General features: G+C 34.2%; 1 protein-coding gene across 1 annotated transcript; it reads left to right on the forward strand.

Moving 5' to 3' along the window:
- The first annotated feature begins 688 nt into the window (after nucleotides 1-688).
- Nucleotides 689-15,152, forward strand: LOC148624684 (uncharacterized). Its single transcript, XM_088567522.1, has 6 exons — nucleotides 689-725; nucleotides 2,490-4,930; nucleotides 5,324-5,552; nucleotides 12,921-13,104; nucleotides 14,139-14,281; nucleotides 14,807-15,152. The coding sequence occupies exons 2-6, from the start codon at nucleotides 2,492-2,494 to the stop codon at nucleotides 15,076-15,078; spliced, it is 3,267 nt and encodes a 1,088-aa protein (XP_088423648.1). The 5' UTR covers nucleotides 689-725; nucleotides 2,490-2,491; the 3' UTR covers nucleotides 15,079-15,152.
- The last annotated feature ends 3,056 nt before the right edge of the window (nucleotides 15,153-18,208 follow it).

Below are 18,208 nucleotides of genomic sequence, written 5' to 3' on the forward strand. Positions count from 1 at the left end.
TGTACTCAATGCTAACTTAATGCCAAAATCTAATAGTTCTTAGGAGTCGGGAATAATGCATAATATTTGTGAAGTATAATATAAAAATAGAGAGTTCCGAATAGGAAAATACTGTTTTCATTATCCTCTTTTTGGTCAAGAAACAACAAAGGTAATTGTAGTTCCTATTTATATATTAAAGTACAATATTAAGGTAATTAAGTGCCAATACATATACAATTCAGACACTGCTAATAGTAGAGATGATTCGTGATGCAGAAAATTCCATCGAACAAATGATGCTTTTATATCTACATACTCTAAAATACTACAAGCTTGAAACTAAACATATTTACGTTTGCATAATACTAGAATATACAGTGGTACGCAAAAAGAGAGCAACTTGTGTTCACATACACTATTCGAGGCAAGAGAATTGGCTAAATTCACTCCACTTAAACAAATTCAGTTTAAAAAATGGTTGCAGTAATGCTGAATATGTAGATATAGATATTATTTTCGTTTATATTCTATGCCATAAGTTACATATATAGTGTTTAATTGCATTTCAATATATCATAAATGGGAAAAATGATAACTGAAAATATTAAATCGGCAATTTTGCACAGCATAAAATCTATTTTGACGGTTTAATGGTACAACTACGTGTCGATGTCTATATAAGGCAAGTATTCACTGTTTTGCGAACATCTTCAATAGAACTTGTTGTTGTTAGCGGATAAAATGTAAGTAAATGGTATATATGTAATTTGATTAAAGGCTATTCCTCGGTCTAGTGCATTTGTTCCGTGTTCAAATTTGCTTGCATTTCTTCTGCTATCTGAAAAGGTCTACATATGTTTTGTAATATTTTTCTAAAAGTTGACAAATTAAAGCTAAATCACTTTAAGATGTTTTACCTTAATTTCTGATGAGAAGTTTATCACAATGAAAAGAAAATTGTAAACAAAAAATAATTGTCCTGTCTTGCATTGTGTTTAGACATGCCGATATTTGCGATATATAATTCTACAAAGAAATTATCTTTGTCTATTAGGTTCTCCTTTTATCTCCGAAAAAAATGATATGCATTCACATTCCAGTTTGCATATTTTCATCTATATCGTTGTCGAGTTTTGGGAGGTGGTTTTCAACTAATTTATCCATGTTTTTTTCCAAGGTAAATTAGGAGGAAAGAATGACAATAATGCAGAATTTTACGCAATAACCCAGTAACCACTTACCCCCTCTTTAGTTATCCCCGACAAAGGTTGAAACGGTTTATTCATTTTTTTAGTTAAAATAAAAGTAATATATAACTTTATTTAGTAAACTTCACTCTCGATTTGATTCAGAATCATTAATAGACAATTTACTTTACTCTCCGTTGTATATGTAAATCAATTGATGTCCATTACTATTATCGGTCAATGTATTTCCTCAATTGTACATTAAATGAAACCCAAAGCGTGGCTACTGGTTATAAAAAGTGTGTAATTCAGATTTCTTTCTTTCAAATTATACGTTACAAAATATTTTTTGCATGTTTGTTTAATAGCATTTTAAATGCCGAATATAAATTAAAAGACTTCCTTTGCAGTTTCAAATTTCGAAAGATTGAAAATAAAATCTCCGATGACGTATAAATGTGACACTATCTGTTGTCACATGACCGTGTTACGTCATATTTGATTTGCCAATTACCGTTTTAAAATTTTATTTGGGGTAATTAGATAAAAATGGATAAACTGGTTCCCTAGATCTCATAGTTAAAAGATTCAAGAAGGACTGTCTTAACCTTATTTTTCGATTACTCGAAATTTAGAATTGAGAAGTTATATCAAGTGTGTAACTGGACCATTAAAAAAAAACTTTGAATTGTGTTATTCATTCAAATACAAATAATTTAAGTAATACACAAACCTCGATGAATTTGTATGTTCACAAATGGACATATGACAAAATTTGACACAATCATTCACACGGACTAACTTGCTTCGGTGAAAAAAATGAACATATAAACAACTACATTTGTACTTGTGCAATCGAGATCGGGCGTTTAATAAACCAGTTTTACACACTTTATGGTTCAGATTCAGTAGGGGAAACACTACTAAAGAATCAATAATTTGATTAATGCACACCACTCTTCCGTATCATTCAATAAGTATATCAACTCTTGGTTTTTTTTGTCAAGGTTATATTGGAAATATCCGGTTGAGCATATATACAAAAACATTTATTGAAAGAAGCTGTGGTTTAAAATACAACTTGCTTCTATATATTACAATAATGTATATTAAGTATCAAAAGAATATACATATCATTATAAATGATTTTGAATACTATTACAATGAGCATATCATATGGGAATTTTCCTATAAATGTCCATTAGAAGTATTATTCTTGAATATAATCAGAAGCGAATAAAAAAACGAAGAAAATGATGATTAATAATAAATTAATTATCAATAAAATGAACCAATTCTTGAAATTCTGATCTTTTGTAGAAATGGCCGTTACAGCGATAAGTTTTGGTCTGCTTTTTGGATCAATCTTTGTAATTACTCAATGCAGCGCCGTGTTGGAGCCAATATCGAAAAATCCAGACTTGAGAAAGTTTTGTATAGTATTTGCCTTACCAGGCAGGCGAAATGGTCCCGATTTTGGAAAATTCATTACAGTTCTAAATGCCCATCTCAATACAGCAGGCACAAAAATATTCGGCAATTATGATCACACAACAAGAATGCAAATGGCTGAAAACAATTGTACATATACAAACAGTTTTACGGCAAAATGTGCTTACCACAGAATAGCTACGATTGGAAAGTATTTAATTGAAGACATGAGACGACTTCAAAGACAAATTGATCCCGGGTTGAAAAATCCTGAGTATTTGTACACTGTGCTTCTTTCCGCTTGGTATACTGACAGGGTCTTCCTCCAGTTGAACTGTGGTCCTGTTGATATTAATAATCATCGTCCAATCGTCCAATGGAAATATGTTGCAAAATTGAGCAAACTTATACTATCGAGAGAAAACTTTTGTACATGGTCGAAACCTTTACAAAGAGCAGTTGCATTAAATTTAAGAAGGGAAGTGACAACAATATGCGACCTCAACAAGTCCGAGTCAGTTTGTCATTTGCAACCAATTTTCGACTTAGTGGACTCAGTTGATTATATGTGTAGCATAGTGTCAACGGCGAATTGGACAACAAACACAGAAGTATTCAAATATTACTATAACGCAATGCGTATTTATTTCTATGCTATGAAAAAACGTATGGCAGTAACAAGTATAAATGAAATGTACGACAACACTTTAACAGTAAATACAACACAAAAAGGACTTATAGAAATATTCTCAAAATTATTTGTTGACTTCAAGAAAAATGAATTATCTCTAACGGAACATCTTTTAAAGATTTTGCCAAAAACAAAGTATATGCCGTGCGATTACAATGCCCCATTTCCTTCCTTTACATGGTTAGTATGTTCGTCGACAAAGGTCTTTGATGAACTTCGTCTCTACGTCAAGACTTACGTTGATAAAAATAGCACTACCCGTGGATATAAATTCTTAATTTCTAACTTTGATCTAAAGGAGTATATACGAAATATAAAGGTATCTCAAATTAAAGAATTAACAGAAAAGAATGCAGTAACTTTACAGGTTGTCGCGACGAGCATAAGAAATGATATACAAGATCGATTTAAACAACTCGCAACTTACTTCGACAATGTTGCTAGATTCGAACAAAATAAGTTAACTGCCGACGTAGCATATATCAAAGGTCGGTTAAATGAGTACGAGAGAAAATTTAACAACGTAGTTTCCCAACTCAACGGAAAAGTAAGAACCCTGATAGATTTCTTAATTAGCACTGTAGCCGCGGATTTAGCACAAGCTATAGCAAAAATGTTAATACAGATTGCACAGGCAGGCAATCCTTTTAAATGGTTGTTTGGTAGTGGAAATATGGATGATATTTTGGACACAGCAACTGAAATTGCTGACCTATCAAGACGTTTAACTGAAGCAGTTCGAAGTGCTGTTCATTTTAATAATCTTGTAAATTATAGCATACAGCTTGCTAAAAAATTTAACAAAAATAGAGCAATGCTAACGAATGTAAACATCATAATTAACAATGCAACACGCATTGCTGAATCATCTGGTAAAGGTTTCGAAGAAATACAATCAGATTTTTTGGAGGACTACAATAACTATTCACCGCAAGTCTCCAAAGATGATTTGGCAAAGTTGGATTCCTACTGGAATTTGTTTATTGGGGAGATATGTGATGGAATTGAAGCTTCCGATAGCATCGTTGCGTCTTCAATAAAAGGAATAGGTAACACAAGAGGAAAATGTAGAGAAGCTAAAATTGCTGCTTCACAACTGGTTGCAATTCAAGAAGAGATATATGAACTTCAATTTGAATTAATGGAAACAATGGCCAAATTGATGGGTAGACTTACCCAAATTGAGAGCGCTAAAATTATTGGGAAAGGTCCTAAAATACAAAATCCAGGCAACATGTCCACAGAGAGTATAACGATGCTGATGGCAGTTTCTTCAATGTCTTATAATATTTTTCAAACTACTAATGTTCAGATATTATGTAATATGATGGAATACAAACGTGGGAAGAGACCTGAGTTGTGTGCTGGTCTGGCCACAAATATCGATAGACTTCTATCACTTTCAGACCCCGTCTGTCGCGAACAATTTAGATATATAACAATATCAACAAAACAATCCGGAGACGACCCGTGGTTTGATCTACATAAACTATATAAAGGTGAAAGTGTTCCATTTCAAGTACCCAATAGTGCATGGTGGGTGAAAAATGCCTATGTTTCATCTTACGAAAGACAAAATAGCTTTTATCTATCTGGGTTTGAGGTATTCTTGCCAACTAGAAGTAAAACAACGCGTGCGGTGAGTAGAAAGTTTCAGCCAAATTCGTCATAGACATCATCAGGGGTTTGTATTCATTGTAGTCGTTGAAAGGTTTAAGTAACCATTGCAAATGCTTAATGTTGTTTTGAAAGAATTGAAATATTCAATATTTTTTAAGATGTTGATGTTTTATGATTAATTTAGAAATTTTTAAATTGGCATTAGTTAAGGAATGACTGATATATTTTTTCCGTCAATGCCCATCATTCCTTAAAAATTAATTTCAAATTCAAGTAGTAAATTAATTAAAAAGATTAATGACATCACCGTCATAATACAACATTTTGTCTATGAGATAATGGACAAAACATTTTTTATCCAGTCAGAGTGTGTTCTCTCTGAAATTATATATCTTTTCAAATTTTGCTATAGGTTCATGTCCGGGTAACTCCAACTAATATTGACAACAGGTTAAAGGATGGTTCCAATACAAATTATGTGATAACACCTTTGAATGATATATTGAGTCTTTTACAAACATCATACACAGAAGGACCAACTAGCAGATGTAGATTGGAACATATGAAGATATCTAATCCATACCGCCAATGCGGAAACAATCAGCGTCCACTGTTTAAAAACATGTGTCCTTTAACCACAAGTATGTTTATCTTCGTTTGTTTGTTTGTTTGTTGGGGTTTAACGTCCGAGCAGCAATATTTCAGCTATATTCAGACAATGAACATGAAATGGATGATAAAATGAACATGAAATGATAAAAAAAAGGATGGGTCACAAGGACAACAGGGTCGACAAATTTTGATTGCCACTACAAAAAGGGGGGTGGGTAAGGTAGGGCAATATAGCCTCCTGTGGCGGAGCGCAAAGGTTCCTACTCCTATCGAATACCACAGCAAGGTTCTTTAACGTGCGAGGAACGTGGCATCTTTCCCAACACGGTGCACCACTATGGTTTGCGGTCAGGTTTCCGTATTATAGCCTGACAACCCCAGCAAGTAACATGCCAGGGGTACCCCATTCCACCACCTGGGGCACACATCCCAGTTGCTCTGTGGACAGAGCGCCTACCCCCCGGCTAGGTTTCTGAGCACTATTTAGTCGCCTTTTACGACAAGCTTAGCACTACTGCAGGCCTATTCTTTTAAACACCCGGACCTGCACGGGGAGTTTATCTTCGTAAATAAATATAATCAATCCATTCTTGCTTTTGAACGTCTATTGTTCAGATACTTAATACCTTTATTGTAAGTGAAGTAATTTTATTTACCTGAGCGTACGCCTATGCGTATCTGAAATTAAAGTTTATGCTTGATCAAAACACTGTACACAATCTTTTGATATAGATATGTTTTTATCTGGTTCTGTCCGTTCACACAAATGAATGGACACTGTCAGTTTTGTCATGAAGCATTTTAATGTTATATTATATTGAACCTATATGCTGAGAGAACCATGAGAATGCGCACGCAGGTCAAGAGGTCATTGCGTTAACAGGTTCTTGATTAGGTCACAAGGGAAAAATTTTCCGAAATTTTTTTTATGTTTTTCAATTACTAGGATACAATTCTTCATTGGAAGTTTTGATTATACTGTGCAGTGTAATATCGCTTACAAGTTTATGCTATTTTTGACTGTGAATTCTTTCTGAAAGTGTAACATTTCTGTCATTTAATTATCACAAACAAGTGGTTATGTAATAATGGATGACCACACGCAAACTTCGAGTTCTGACTCGATGAATGAACTTTCTGGCATGGCCAAGGATATTTCTTGGAGTGCCAAATCTACAGTGTCGTCAAATGTGACTGGATACATTATTTCACCAGGCTATGAAACAAGAAATGGCAATGTTTTAGCCTTTGTAGACTCTCGTCCAGCAGAAAATGGTGGAGTCAGTGTGCTAATTAAAGATGCGTCATGTGTCAATCATACAAATGTAAACAAAGGCATACCAGAAGTTGCTTTCGATACCGTGTTGGAACGAGAAATGTTCGACATGTTTATGAAGAATCAAATGATATTAAAGAGCTTCATGAATAGGAAAGCCAGTAGTGGAAGAAATCCAGAATATATCTCTAGGCACAATAAGACTAGTAAAATGCCTCAGACACTGAATAAGTTGTTCGGTGGAAGTGATAATTATTCAGATATCTCTAGTAGTGAGAATGACTATGAATCTGACAGTGATTCAGACACACAAAGTAACATTGATACTGAACCCACTCAGGAAGTTCCTCCAAGGGTCAACATGTTAAACTCAATGAGAGAATTTAATGAAAAGACAGAGAAGTCAGGCCCCAAATTAGATAAAGATCTGGCTGACTTAATCAACGAAGGCTTTAGACAACGCTCGTCTGAACAGAAAGTGAATGAAATTCAAACAAAAATATGAGGTACCTGCTAATGTTAGCAGTTTGAAGCTGCCAAGAATCAATATAGGTGAGTTATTAAAATATGTTTAGGAAGAAGTGTTTATGCATATGCCACATACAAAATTTAACTGTACATTGGTGGGTACATGCACATTCTATAGTTTCATATGTTTCAGAAAATTTTTTTATCATTATACATGCTAACTCATGCAGTATGTATTACCATTATATATAAAGATGCACATGTATGTCTTGCACCATTCTTGTTGTATGTTTCTTGCAATAGTTAAAAGTTTATAGATTAATATAATGTACATTGTACATGTATGTTTGGTATATACAAAAAATGTATCCATGTAAGTACTATGTACATTGTAATACTGTAATTCTCTAAACATACCTGAATTGTATTGGCTTTGTTTTGTGTTACAGGAATGTGGAGTCAAACCTCAGAAAGAAATAGATAATGATAAAAAAATTACAGAAAATCCAACAGCAAACGACCAAAACAGCCTGTCCATTATTGTACTTGACAGATTTGCTTGTAACAAAATCTGCAATAAATGAAGGCCTTCCAGCAGAAGAAAACTTTGCCATGACCTGCACCTGACCTTTGTCAATTGTTTCAGGCAGGGTTTACTGATAAAACGTTTAAAAGACGTTCATATCTGAAGAATGACATTCAGACTGACTATAAAGCTTTGTGTGAAGACTCTAATCCTGTGACTGATTGGCTTGTTGGAGATAATATAAAAGACACAATCAAAGAGATAGATGCAGAGCAAGGAGCCTTCAAAAAAGCCAGTAAAGAAAACCATGGTTATGGACAAAAGAGAGGAAAACATGGGTTTCATGGACACAAAATTTATGGAAATCATGGCAACAGGTTTCCAAAAAAAAACAAGAAAAGAAAAAGGAATGAATATGGTTCAACCTACAATAAGAGACATAGAGACATTTCAAACAATTTGAAGAAGGAGATGATTTTTTAGATTATGACAGAAGCCACAACAGGAAGAAAAACAAAACTCAGTTACAGAAGTAACAACTGTAAGTAAACTTGTTCCATTGCTGGACGCAGATGTACCAGATGTACATACAGGTACATTTACATGTGCAATTCAAAAATGTGCCTGATAATTTTCCTGGGAAAAAAATTCACTATTTCTTTCGCAATGGGAACAGTTGACAAGTGACTGCTAGATTTTAAGTGTAGTTAATGGTTATCGATTAGAATTTGACAATTTTCCTAAAAAAGCATTTGAACCGAGACAAATTGTTTTCACAAAACAAGAACATCACTATGTGCAACAAGAAATTGCAAAGTTAGTAGCTAAACAGGTTATACAACCAGCAAACCTATCACCTGATCATTATGTTTCAAACATATTCCTTCGTCCTAAAAAAGATGGTTCATACCGAGTAATATTGAACTTAAAACAATTAAATCTTGAAATGGAGCATGTACACTTCAAAATGGAGACTTTCAAAACAGCAGTAACTAATGTAACAAGTAACTGTTGGTTTGCATCTGTAGATTTAAAAGATGCTTACTATTCTATTAATACTGTGAATGAACACCGCAAGTATTTGCATTTGTACTGGGAAGGAAAGTTGTATGAATTTACTTGTATGCCTAATGGTTTAACAGCTGCACCTCGTATTTTCACAAAACTATTGAAAGTAGTGTTTTCATGCCTGAGAAGTAAAGGGTTTTGTAATGTTCCATACATTGATGATAGTCTATTAATTGGTAATACTTCTGAACAGTGTAACAGTAATGTTCTTGAAACAGTTACACTATTAGACAATCTCGGATTCACAGTTCGTCCAGAAAAATCGGTTTTTCTGCCTACTTAACGTATTGAGTTTCTTGGGTTTGAAATTGATTCTGTTAAAATAAGTCTGACCAGCAAAAAATCTGAGGATATTATGAAGCTATGTTCAGATCTGATTAGAAAATCTGAAATAACAATTCGAGATTTTGCCCAGTTAGTTGGTGGCTGCAGAGCCTGGTGTCGAATATGCTCAACTCTATATCAAATCTTTAGAACTTACTAAAGATCAAATTTTAAAGTTGAAATTTGGAAATTTTGTTGCAAAAATGAAATTATCTAATACCAATATTGTTGATTTACAATGGTGGATAACCAATGTTAAATCAAGTCATAAATCAATAGTGATATCTAATCCAGATCATGTCCTAAAAACTGACAGTTCCAACAATGGTTGGGGTGCCCTTGTTGAGGATACTGTGTTAAGAACTAAGGGGTTCTGGTCTTATGAGGAACTGGTCTTATGAGGAAAACAAGAGCACATCAATTATTTTGAATTAAAAGCTGTATGGTTAGCTTTAAAATGGTTTGCTTCATCTAAAAGTGATATTCACATCAAAGTGTATCTTGATAACATGGTGGCTGTTAATTACATTAATAAAATGGGAGGACGTATTTAAACATTGAATAATTTAACCAAGCAAATATGGCTTTGGTGTGTACACGGGAATATTTGGATAACTGCATGTCATGTGCCAGGTGTTGCAAACATTGAAGCAGACAGATTATCAAAATCTATCAATATTGATATTGAGTGGAAGTTACATGACCAGGTTTGTCAAACAATCAACAAACTATATGGACCATATTATGTGGATTTGTTTGCATCAAAAATCTAATCACCAGTTGTCTCGTTATTTTTCATATTTACCAGATATCTCAGCAGAAGCAATTGATGCCTTTTATGTAAACTGGTGTAACAATAACGGTTATTGTTTTCCTTCCCATTCAGTTTGATAGGGAGAGTAATTCAGAGAGTCGACAAAGACAAGGCGGATCTGACAATTATTGCACCAGTGTGGACAACACAGAGTTGGTTTCCACAAATTGTGAACAGAATAGTGACACAGTCTTATCTAATTCCCAAAATGAAACATCGTCTGTATCAGCCACTAGACAGACAAAAAGTGCATTCTCTGGTGAAATTAAATTTAGCAGTTTTCAGGATCTCGGGACTCCTCAAAAGTTCTGGATTATCAGAAGATGCAACGAGCATCATCCTCAGTTCATGGAAACAATCCACAAAAACACAATATTGGACATATCTTCAAAGATAGGTGTCATTTTGTTGAGAAAGACAAATTGATATATTAAAAGCAACTGAAATAGATGTAGTGGAATTTTCGACTACGTTGTACAAAGCTGGGCTTGGCTACAGTGCCATAAATACAGTCCGCAGTATGTTGTCTTCAGTCATATCAGTTGATCAGTTTAAAACTGTAGGACAGTGGCCACTGGTAAAACGATTTGTTAACGGGGTCTTCAATATTAAACCATCTTTACCTAGGTATCAAAGAACTTGGGATGTAGATACTGTGTTACAATATTCAAAAACATTAACTCGATGTTCAGAAAATACTACCAAAAACCTATTTCCAAGGAATCATATGATGACAGTTATAATGTTAAGATACTGAGAAGTGGCACTTCTAAACGAACCTAATAATAATGCTGTTGTACAGTATTATTGATCGCTTATATATTTTTCAACATGCTCAAACTTATGGTTTCATGTTTTAGACAAATTTTGTATACATGTATATATGTTTATCATTAGAATAGAGTAGACAAGATGAAACTTGAATGTTCTCTTATTGTGCTTTTATTGGTTTTAATTCGTCACTGATCACATATCTCTAACATCTCATGGTTCTCTCAGCATATAGGTTCAATATAATTGGAAAATTAAATGATTTGTTTGTGTGTTTGTTGGGGTTTAACGTCCGAGCAGCAATACTTCAGCTATATTCAGACGATGAAAATGAAACTGATGATAAAATGAAAAAGGGATGGGACACAAGGACAATGGGGTCGAAAAATTTTGATTGCCACTGGAAATAAGGATAGGTGGGTAGGGTCGGGCAATTTGGCCTCCTGTGGCGGAGCCCTATGGTTCCTACTCCGGGAGAATACCACAGTAGGGTTCTTTAACGTGCGAGGAACGTGGCATCTTTCCCAACACGGTGCACCACTATGGTTTGCGGTCAGGTTTTCCGTATTATAGCCTGACAACCCCAGCATGTAACACACCAGGGGTACCCCATTCCACCTCCTGGGGCATACATCCCAGTTGCTCTGTAAGCAGAGCGCCCTAGCCCCCGCTAGGTTTCTGAGCACTATTTAGTCGCCTTTTACGACAAGCTTAGCGCTGCTGCAGGCCTATTCTTTAAACACCCGGACCTGCACGGGGAGAAAATTAAATGAGGCTTACTTTAAGCCGAAATTTGATAGAAATTATATTGAACCTATATATGCTGAGAGTTAACATGCCCACACAGAGGTTGCACCCACCCCTATTCTGGTGATTGGAAAGCCTTATTTTCTTGTGGAAGACTTGTATACATGTAAATATTCATGTGATCTTTCCTAATTACTCTAAAGAATGACTTCTTGACCTGCGTGCGCATTCTCATGTTAACTCTCAGCATACATAGGTTCAATATAATTTCCATCAACTTTCGGCTTAAAGTAAGCCTCATTTAATTTTCCAATTATATATGTTCTTAATTACGTCCGGTTTTGCTCTCGACATTTGTTTGAAACAAATCTATCAAATAAGACCATTTGCATTGGATTTTCCAAGCTCGGAACAGTATATGACGTTCGAAATTCACTTTAGACGCTACAGCCAGCCCTATCAGAAAACGCACGTAAAAAGGTTGAGGATGAAACTGACATTATCTTTGATGACGATGGCACTTGCTGCATTTGTGGAAAATATTTGGGTTGAACTTGAAACAATCATTAAGTATTGTCGTGTGGGCACAATGTGACAATTGTGACGATTGGGTTCCTCTCAAATATTGTTTTCCCGTCACCAGTGTATCAGATAATGACGAGCTTCGTTGCAAAAACTGTGAATCCAATGGAAGCAAGTAGAATTGTGAAATGACAGGATTGAAATTTTAAGCCTTTAAAATTTAGTCCACTTTGTTTCTAATGATTCTAAAGACACATTATATGTAATTGAACGTTTAATCGATGATTTAATGAAAAATATGTTGTTTCGGTGTTTTACAACAAAATAGTAGTAAATCAATTCACTGAAGTAAGATTTTTTTGCCTATTTACTCCTACGTAATCTAAAATTTTATTGCAGTTCATACTTGCGTGAAATCGTTCCTTTATTTATCTCCCTAGACGTTTCTTTTGAGCATGCGCCATGACACCAGATATGTCGGTGTTTATAAAAATTAAGGTCGTCTTAGTTTTCGAAGCAGTTATTGATTATATAGAATAAAGAATGCGAAATTTGACGATTCTGATTCAAGGTTGAGGGGTTGAAGATTACATATTTATTGATTCAATTGAAAAGGTTGGTATTTAATGCTTTAATTGTAATCGATAAAACTTAAGTGCGCCAACAAACCGGATTGCTCTGAAATGATTTCACGCGACGCTATCCGATTGTCAAACGACGTTTCATTTGAATGAATTTTGAAAGGCTTGTCTGCAGCGGTTATAGTAAGAAAGGAAACGAACGTCTGCCGCTGTTTGGAGCTTGTAGATTTCCTTTTTTGCAACCGTTCATTTCACCACGTCTTATAAATGTTATATGTAATGTAAATATCTGTGTTGCAGTTACCAGTTCATCTGGGAAGCTTCTTCCTTCCATTTATTCAAAGTTCAATGTACAGATTGAAGGTTACGAACATCTTAATCTTAGTATGCCAGTTACTGATGTTGGTGTTGCTGTTGGTATAAAATATTGTTATGTAAATCCTAATAATGTTGCTACACAAAGGCGAAAAAGACACCAAAAAAGGTATTTTATAGATTATTTGGAAACATGTTAGACTTTAAACGAACAAATACAAAAGAAAGGGAAATTAAAAAGAAAAAACTATAAAAAGACGAATTTTAACAGACAAAAAAAAGGTTTTGTTTTTGTAGGTATAAAGTAGACCATTCAATCTATGGCTTCCTCTTTTAAATAAATGATGACAAACGATGTGACATTACATGTATATGTAGATTGTTCAAATTAAACGGTTAGTGTAGACAATAGGTCTGTATTAAATGGTTGATTGATTGTTGGGGTTTAACGTCCGAGCAGCAATATTTCAGCTATATTCTGACGATGAATATGAAATGGATGATAAAATGAACATGAAATGATGATGAAATGAAAAAAAAGGGATGGGACACAAGGATACAAGGAAAATAGGGTCGAAAATTTTGATTGCCACTAGAAAAAGGGATGGATGGGTAAGTTCAGGCAATTTATCCTCCTGTGGCGGAGTGCAACGGTTCCTACTCCTATCGAATACCACAGCAGGGTTCTTTAACGTGCTAGAAACGTGTTATCTTTCCCAACACGGTGCACCACTATGCTTTGCGGTCAGGTTTTCCGTATTATAGCCTGACAACCCCTGCGTGTAACACGCCAGTGGTTCCCCATTCCACCACCTGGGGTACACATCCCAGTTGCTCTGTGTGCAGAGCGCCTAGCGCCCGGCTAGGTTTCTGGGCACTATTTAGTCGCCTTTTACGACAAGCTTAGCGCTGCTGCAGGCCTTTTCTTTTGACACCCGGACCTGCACGGAATTTGAACGTTAATATTATATCGATCAGAAAAAGAAGTGTTATCATATGTCAGAAAATATTGCATGCACTTTGTGAAAGAAATTTAGTAAGTTCCAAAAATAATTTCCATGAAGGTTTTATTGGTAGATGGTGTAGAAAAGATATTAATTTCGAAAAAAAAAAACATTTGTATACTTTTACTTGGTCTCAAATGAAAATAATAAAATTTAAAAAATTGATTAAAAATAAATTATTCATTTCTAAATTGTGTAGGGAAACAAACGCTCTACTTAAAAGAAAGAGAAGAAATAATGGTGCATGTTGTTCACAAGAGAAACAATACTTCGACGAGAAAAATCACGCGTGTGTGTCTTGCCCTGCTGGTTCTAAAAGCTACTTTAACAACTTGTTTTGTGGTAAGTTTTATGTTTTTTTAGCATAATGAAACGTTGCGTTGTTAATTTCATTAGTTATAAAATAACTGTCAAGTAACGTTTTCTTAAAAACTAGTTCTTCTACAATATTAACCATGATTTTTTCAAGTTCTGAAATTAATTGACGATTTTCTGTGTTAAAAGATTTTTTGTTGCATCTATGCCTTATTATATTCTAACCAATATCAAATTTCCATACTATGCATAAAATCTTTAATTCCATACATTGTCCAGAAGGATATATTTTTGAACCCTAATATTACATAAGACGAGTCCGCTTAAAAACATCAGTTTGGATTCTGTCTAGATTTGTTCGCATTGGTTTGAAGCTTTTTAAAGTCAACTTGATTTTTGAAATATCAACATCATAAGACTTTCCACAAAGAATCATTTGTAATCATTTTATAGTTTATATTCATAGTTGATATATGTATTCGTTTCATAACCTTTATTTATCTCAGTATCTCTTTATTTATAGTTAATATTTTTGTTTTTAATGCATTGTAGGGCAAATTATCGAAATTCGCCTCACTGACAAACTCTCAGTCGATTTAACGTATGTCAACGCAGTTAGTCTTTGTCAGCAATATGGATCATCTATAGCGTCTTCAGACCTTTTCGAAGAGGCTAAGAATCTTGGTCAACCATCTTGTGTATGTGGTTGGATAGAAGGATCTAAAGTTGATTCTCTCACTGCAAGAAGTCAGTGTTCCGACAAATCACCTTGTTCAAAGAGTAACATTAGATATGTTCATTGCAAGGCAGTGTTTGCCACATGAGTATATTACTCATGTATAATGTGCATGTGGTAAACAGTAACAATAAATACCTATCGATAAAGTATTGCATTTAAGATTTGTAGTTCTTTCTTTCCTTCGTAAGATGTTTACTCTCTAGACTATTGTTTATAAAATAACTATTTTCGTTCTTGGTAAATATCTAGGTTTATACACACCAGGTTATATGCTTGTTTTGTTTAAACTAGATAAAATAACAGTAAAAGCAGAAAGTTTCTTTCAGTGAATTGCATCCTACCTGCAAAGCCATTGATAAAAAAAGGAACAGATATGGTAAAACGCAATAAATGCACCTTCGTATAACCTTTATGAAAATAGTAAATACTTACAGAGATAAAAACAAATGTATTCAACAGTTTTAACACTCCAGAGATCTGGAATAAGTTTAAATATTTTGAAATGTCGTTAAAAAAGTCTACTTTCTTAATGACAACAAAATTAGGACGTTTCATTAGATTGATTGATTGATTGATTGATCATGGTTTAACGTGGCGGATATTTCATGCTTTTTGGGATGAGATTATTTTACCAATCATACAGACCCTGCTTTGTGCTAGTCAGGCATGCTGAGTGGGATTTTAATTGTGCAGGTAGACATGTTATCCAAATCAAACAGATTATTTTCAATCCAAGCCAATCAATCGTCACTCTATCGCATTAAAGTACGCGTGCTTGGCTGAAAAGCAGTGACTACCAGTTTTAAAGTCTTTGGTGTGACTCGGCCGGTGAACGAACCCACGACCTTCGGTACTCGAGCTGCGCACGCTGCCCTGAAACCACCGAGGCCGTACATCTAATTAGAGAATTAATTTTCATTGACATACAACTTAAACTATAATTATTTGTTGTGGTAAAAGAGAGATTACCCTGGTGTATTTAATTGAAAGATTAATCGAGGGAACCAAGGTTATAGTAGCAATCAAAAAAATATAATCAAGGGACAAAGACCAGACATGGAAAACAGACATACATAACAAAGAAAATAAAGTAACTAAAATCATACATACAAAGTAACAAAAGCAGATGAGCAACTCGGACTCCACTAAAAACTGGGAGTATGGACCAGGAGCACCGGTAGGGCAAGCGTCCTCTGCTACTCTAGAAACATCCGCCGAGTTGCTGAAAAAAAGTCAAGTCCGGGGTAGACGAAATTGGAAAGAATAACTATGATACGTTGAACAAATCAGTTTTCATGGCGCAGATGGATACACCATAACGATCCACGAGTTCATGATGACGACCATAAAAATTCTGTAGTGATAACTTCAATCGTGTAACAACATAACCCTGTTCCAGAAGCCTAACTGCAAGAAGTCTAGCGCGATACAAAAAAGTCTACGTAGTCACGGCAAGCTCTGACATAACGTATGAGTTGTGATATGAAAACTCCATACGCACGTGCTGAAGGGATTTTGCCACAGATGAATGGAAAATTGACAATTCTGAATAAAAAGTCATCACGTTTTTCGTAAAGTTTGGTCAATAGTTTTCATTTACCATCGATCTTTATGTGTATGTCAAGATATGTGGCTGACTTCACAGTGTTTGTGGTATCCGTTATCTCAAGTTCTTTGGGGTAGGTGCTGTGTTTCAAGTGATCTGAATAAACCAAAACAAAAAAAGAATCAGTTCACGAAGAAGCCCACATATCGTTGTGATTACTTAAATTCTTGCAATGATTAAATCGTTTTTGAATGGCTTTTGCTTTTCGAAAGTTATTCCTATCTTTGTTTAGCATTAACTTAATGTTTCTCACGACAAGTTGTCATGTAAAACCATTTTCAGTAATCAAAATACACAGTTTATGAACCGGCGAATTACGTTACACCGTAATATATACCGATGCTTGATTTATATATCATACATAGCAAAATCCTATTGTCATAACATCTTACCAATACATGTATTCTCCGTTTCTAAATTAAATTAAACTGAAAATCATTAATATCTAAATAATTGCACTAAACGGAAATTAGGAACACCTACAACTAGAGGGAATTTTTACATCAGGAACGTCTTTACAAGTGTTCTCGCGTCACAACTTCCTTTGTAAAGATGCCCGTGTGATAGCCGATGTCACTGATAATGATTTACGGATAATTTGTTCCGAGAACAGTGTTTTTATCCGTTTAAAAGAAATTACATTAACGTAATATACTGTAACGTAATTCATGAACTTGTACTTTACCAAAAAAGGTGAAAAAAATATGCAGCACATGAAAAATCTGTTTAAGAGTCATTTATGACTGACATAGGTATGTATATAATTAAAAATATGAAAAATTTGCTACCACCATTAACAGATGCAAGAGACGTAATTTCACAAAAAGTTAAAAATCACGTATTTTTTTTCAATAAAACATTATCTTTTACGTGTGAATCATTCATTTTCATCTTGTTTATAATTTTATGGTGTTTTTCCTCGCATAGACTTACCGTATGTGCCAGTAACATTTGCATTACAGCTTCAGGTGACGTAATTCACTGTGTTTCATGGAACATCCGTATTTTGTGGGAAAAAAATTAAAATCGTTCTAGATGTAAAAATAACTGTTAAAATTATGTTTTCTAGTCATTTTTCTACCTAGAAAACTTATTGGGCTTTCTTCATTAGGAGTATTTTATATTTTTTATGTATTTTTTAGGGGAACCCTAATTTGTGATATATTGTTTTCGTCGATTAAGTCTTAGACATTTATCGTTTTTGTTCAGTAAACTGGATCAATACCCCGTAAACTATGTTTTTACAATCTGGCATAACCCTGATAGTAAATTGAACCCAAAACTATATTAGGAAATAGCTTTTTGTCTTTGAAAATAGATTGTGACTACGAAAATTGGCTTTGGCGCACTTTAACTGAATTTGAGTGTTCAATATCTATCTTTTCTAATGGAATTCTAATATGCTAGACCATAAAAAATATGGCAATGGTTTCTTATTGTTTATTATCAAAAGTAAAAAAAAAATTGTTTATGCCTGACTTTCATGCACTGCATATTCTCATTATTTTTTTTAATTCCATTAATTCAACATGTATTCGCATTTTTTGCTAGTCAATTAACAAATCATTCCATATAGAATTTAATTAATAAGCATTTTCCTGCAAGTTAA

Source organism: Perna viridis, chromosome 2 (assembly GCF_037379345.1).
Source record: "Perna viridis isolate PV_CMFRI_1.1 ecotype Kerala chromosome 2, ASM3737934v1, whole genome shotgun sequence".
NCBI classification, from domain to species: domain Eukaryota; kingdom Metazoa; phylum Mollusca; class Bivalvia; order Mytilida; family Mytilidae; genus Perna; species Perna viridis.

Coding starts and splice junctions, on each gene's coding strand:
- LOC148624684 (XM_088567522.1), top strand. CDS start 2,492: ATGGCCGTTACAGCGATAAGTTTTGGTCTGCTTTTTGGATCAATCTTT. Junction 13,105..14,138: donor CGAAAAAGACACCAAAAAAG/GTATTTTATAGA, acceptor TAAATTGTGTAG/GGAAACAAACGCTCTACTTA. Junction 14,282..14,806: donor CTTTAACAACTTGTTTTGTG/GTAAGTTTTATG, acceptor AATGCATTGTAG/GGCAAATTATCGAAATTCGC.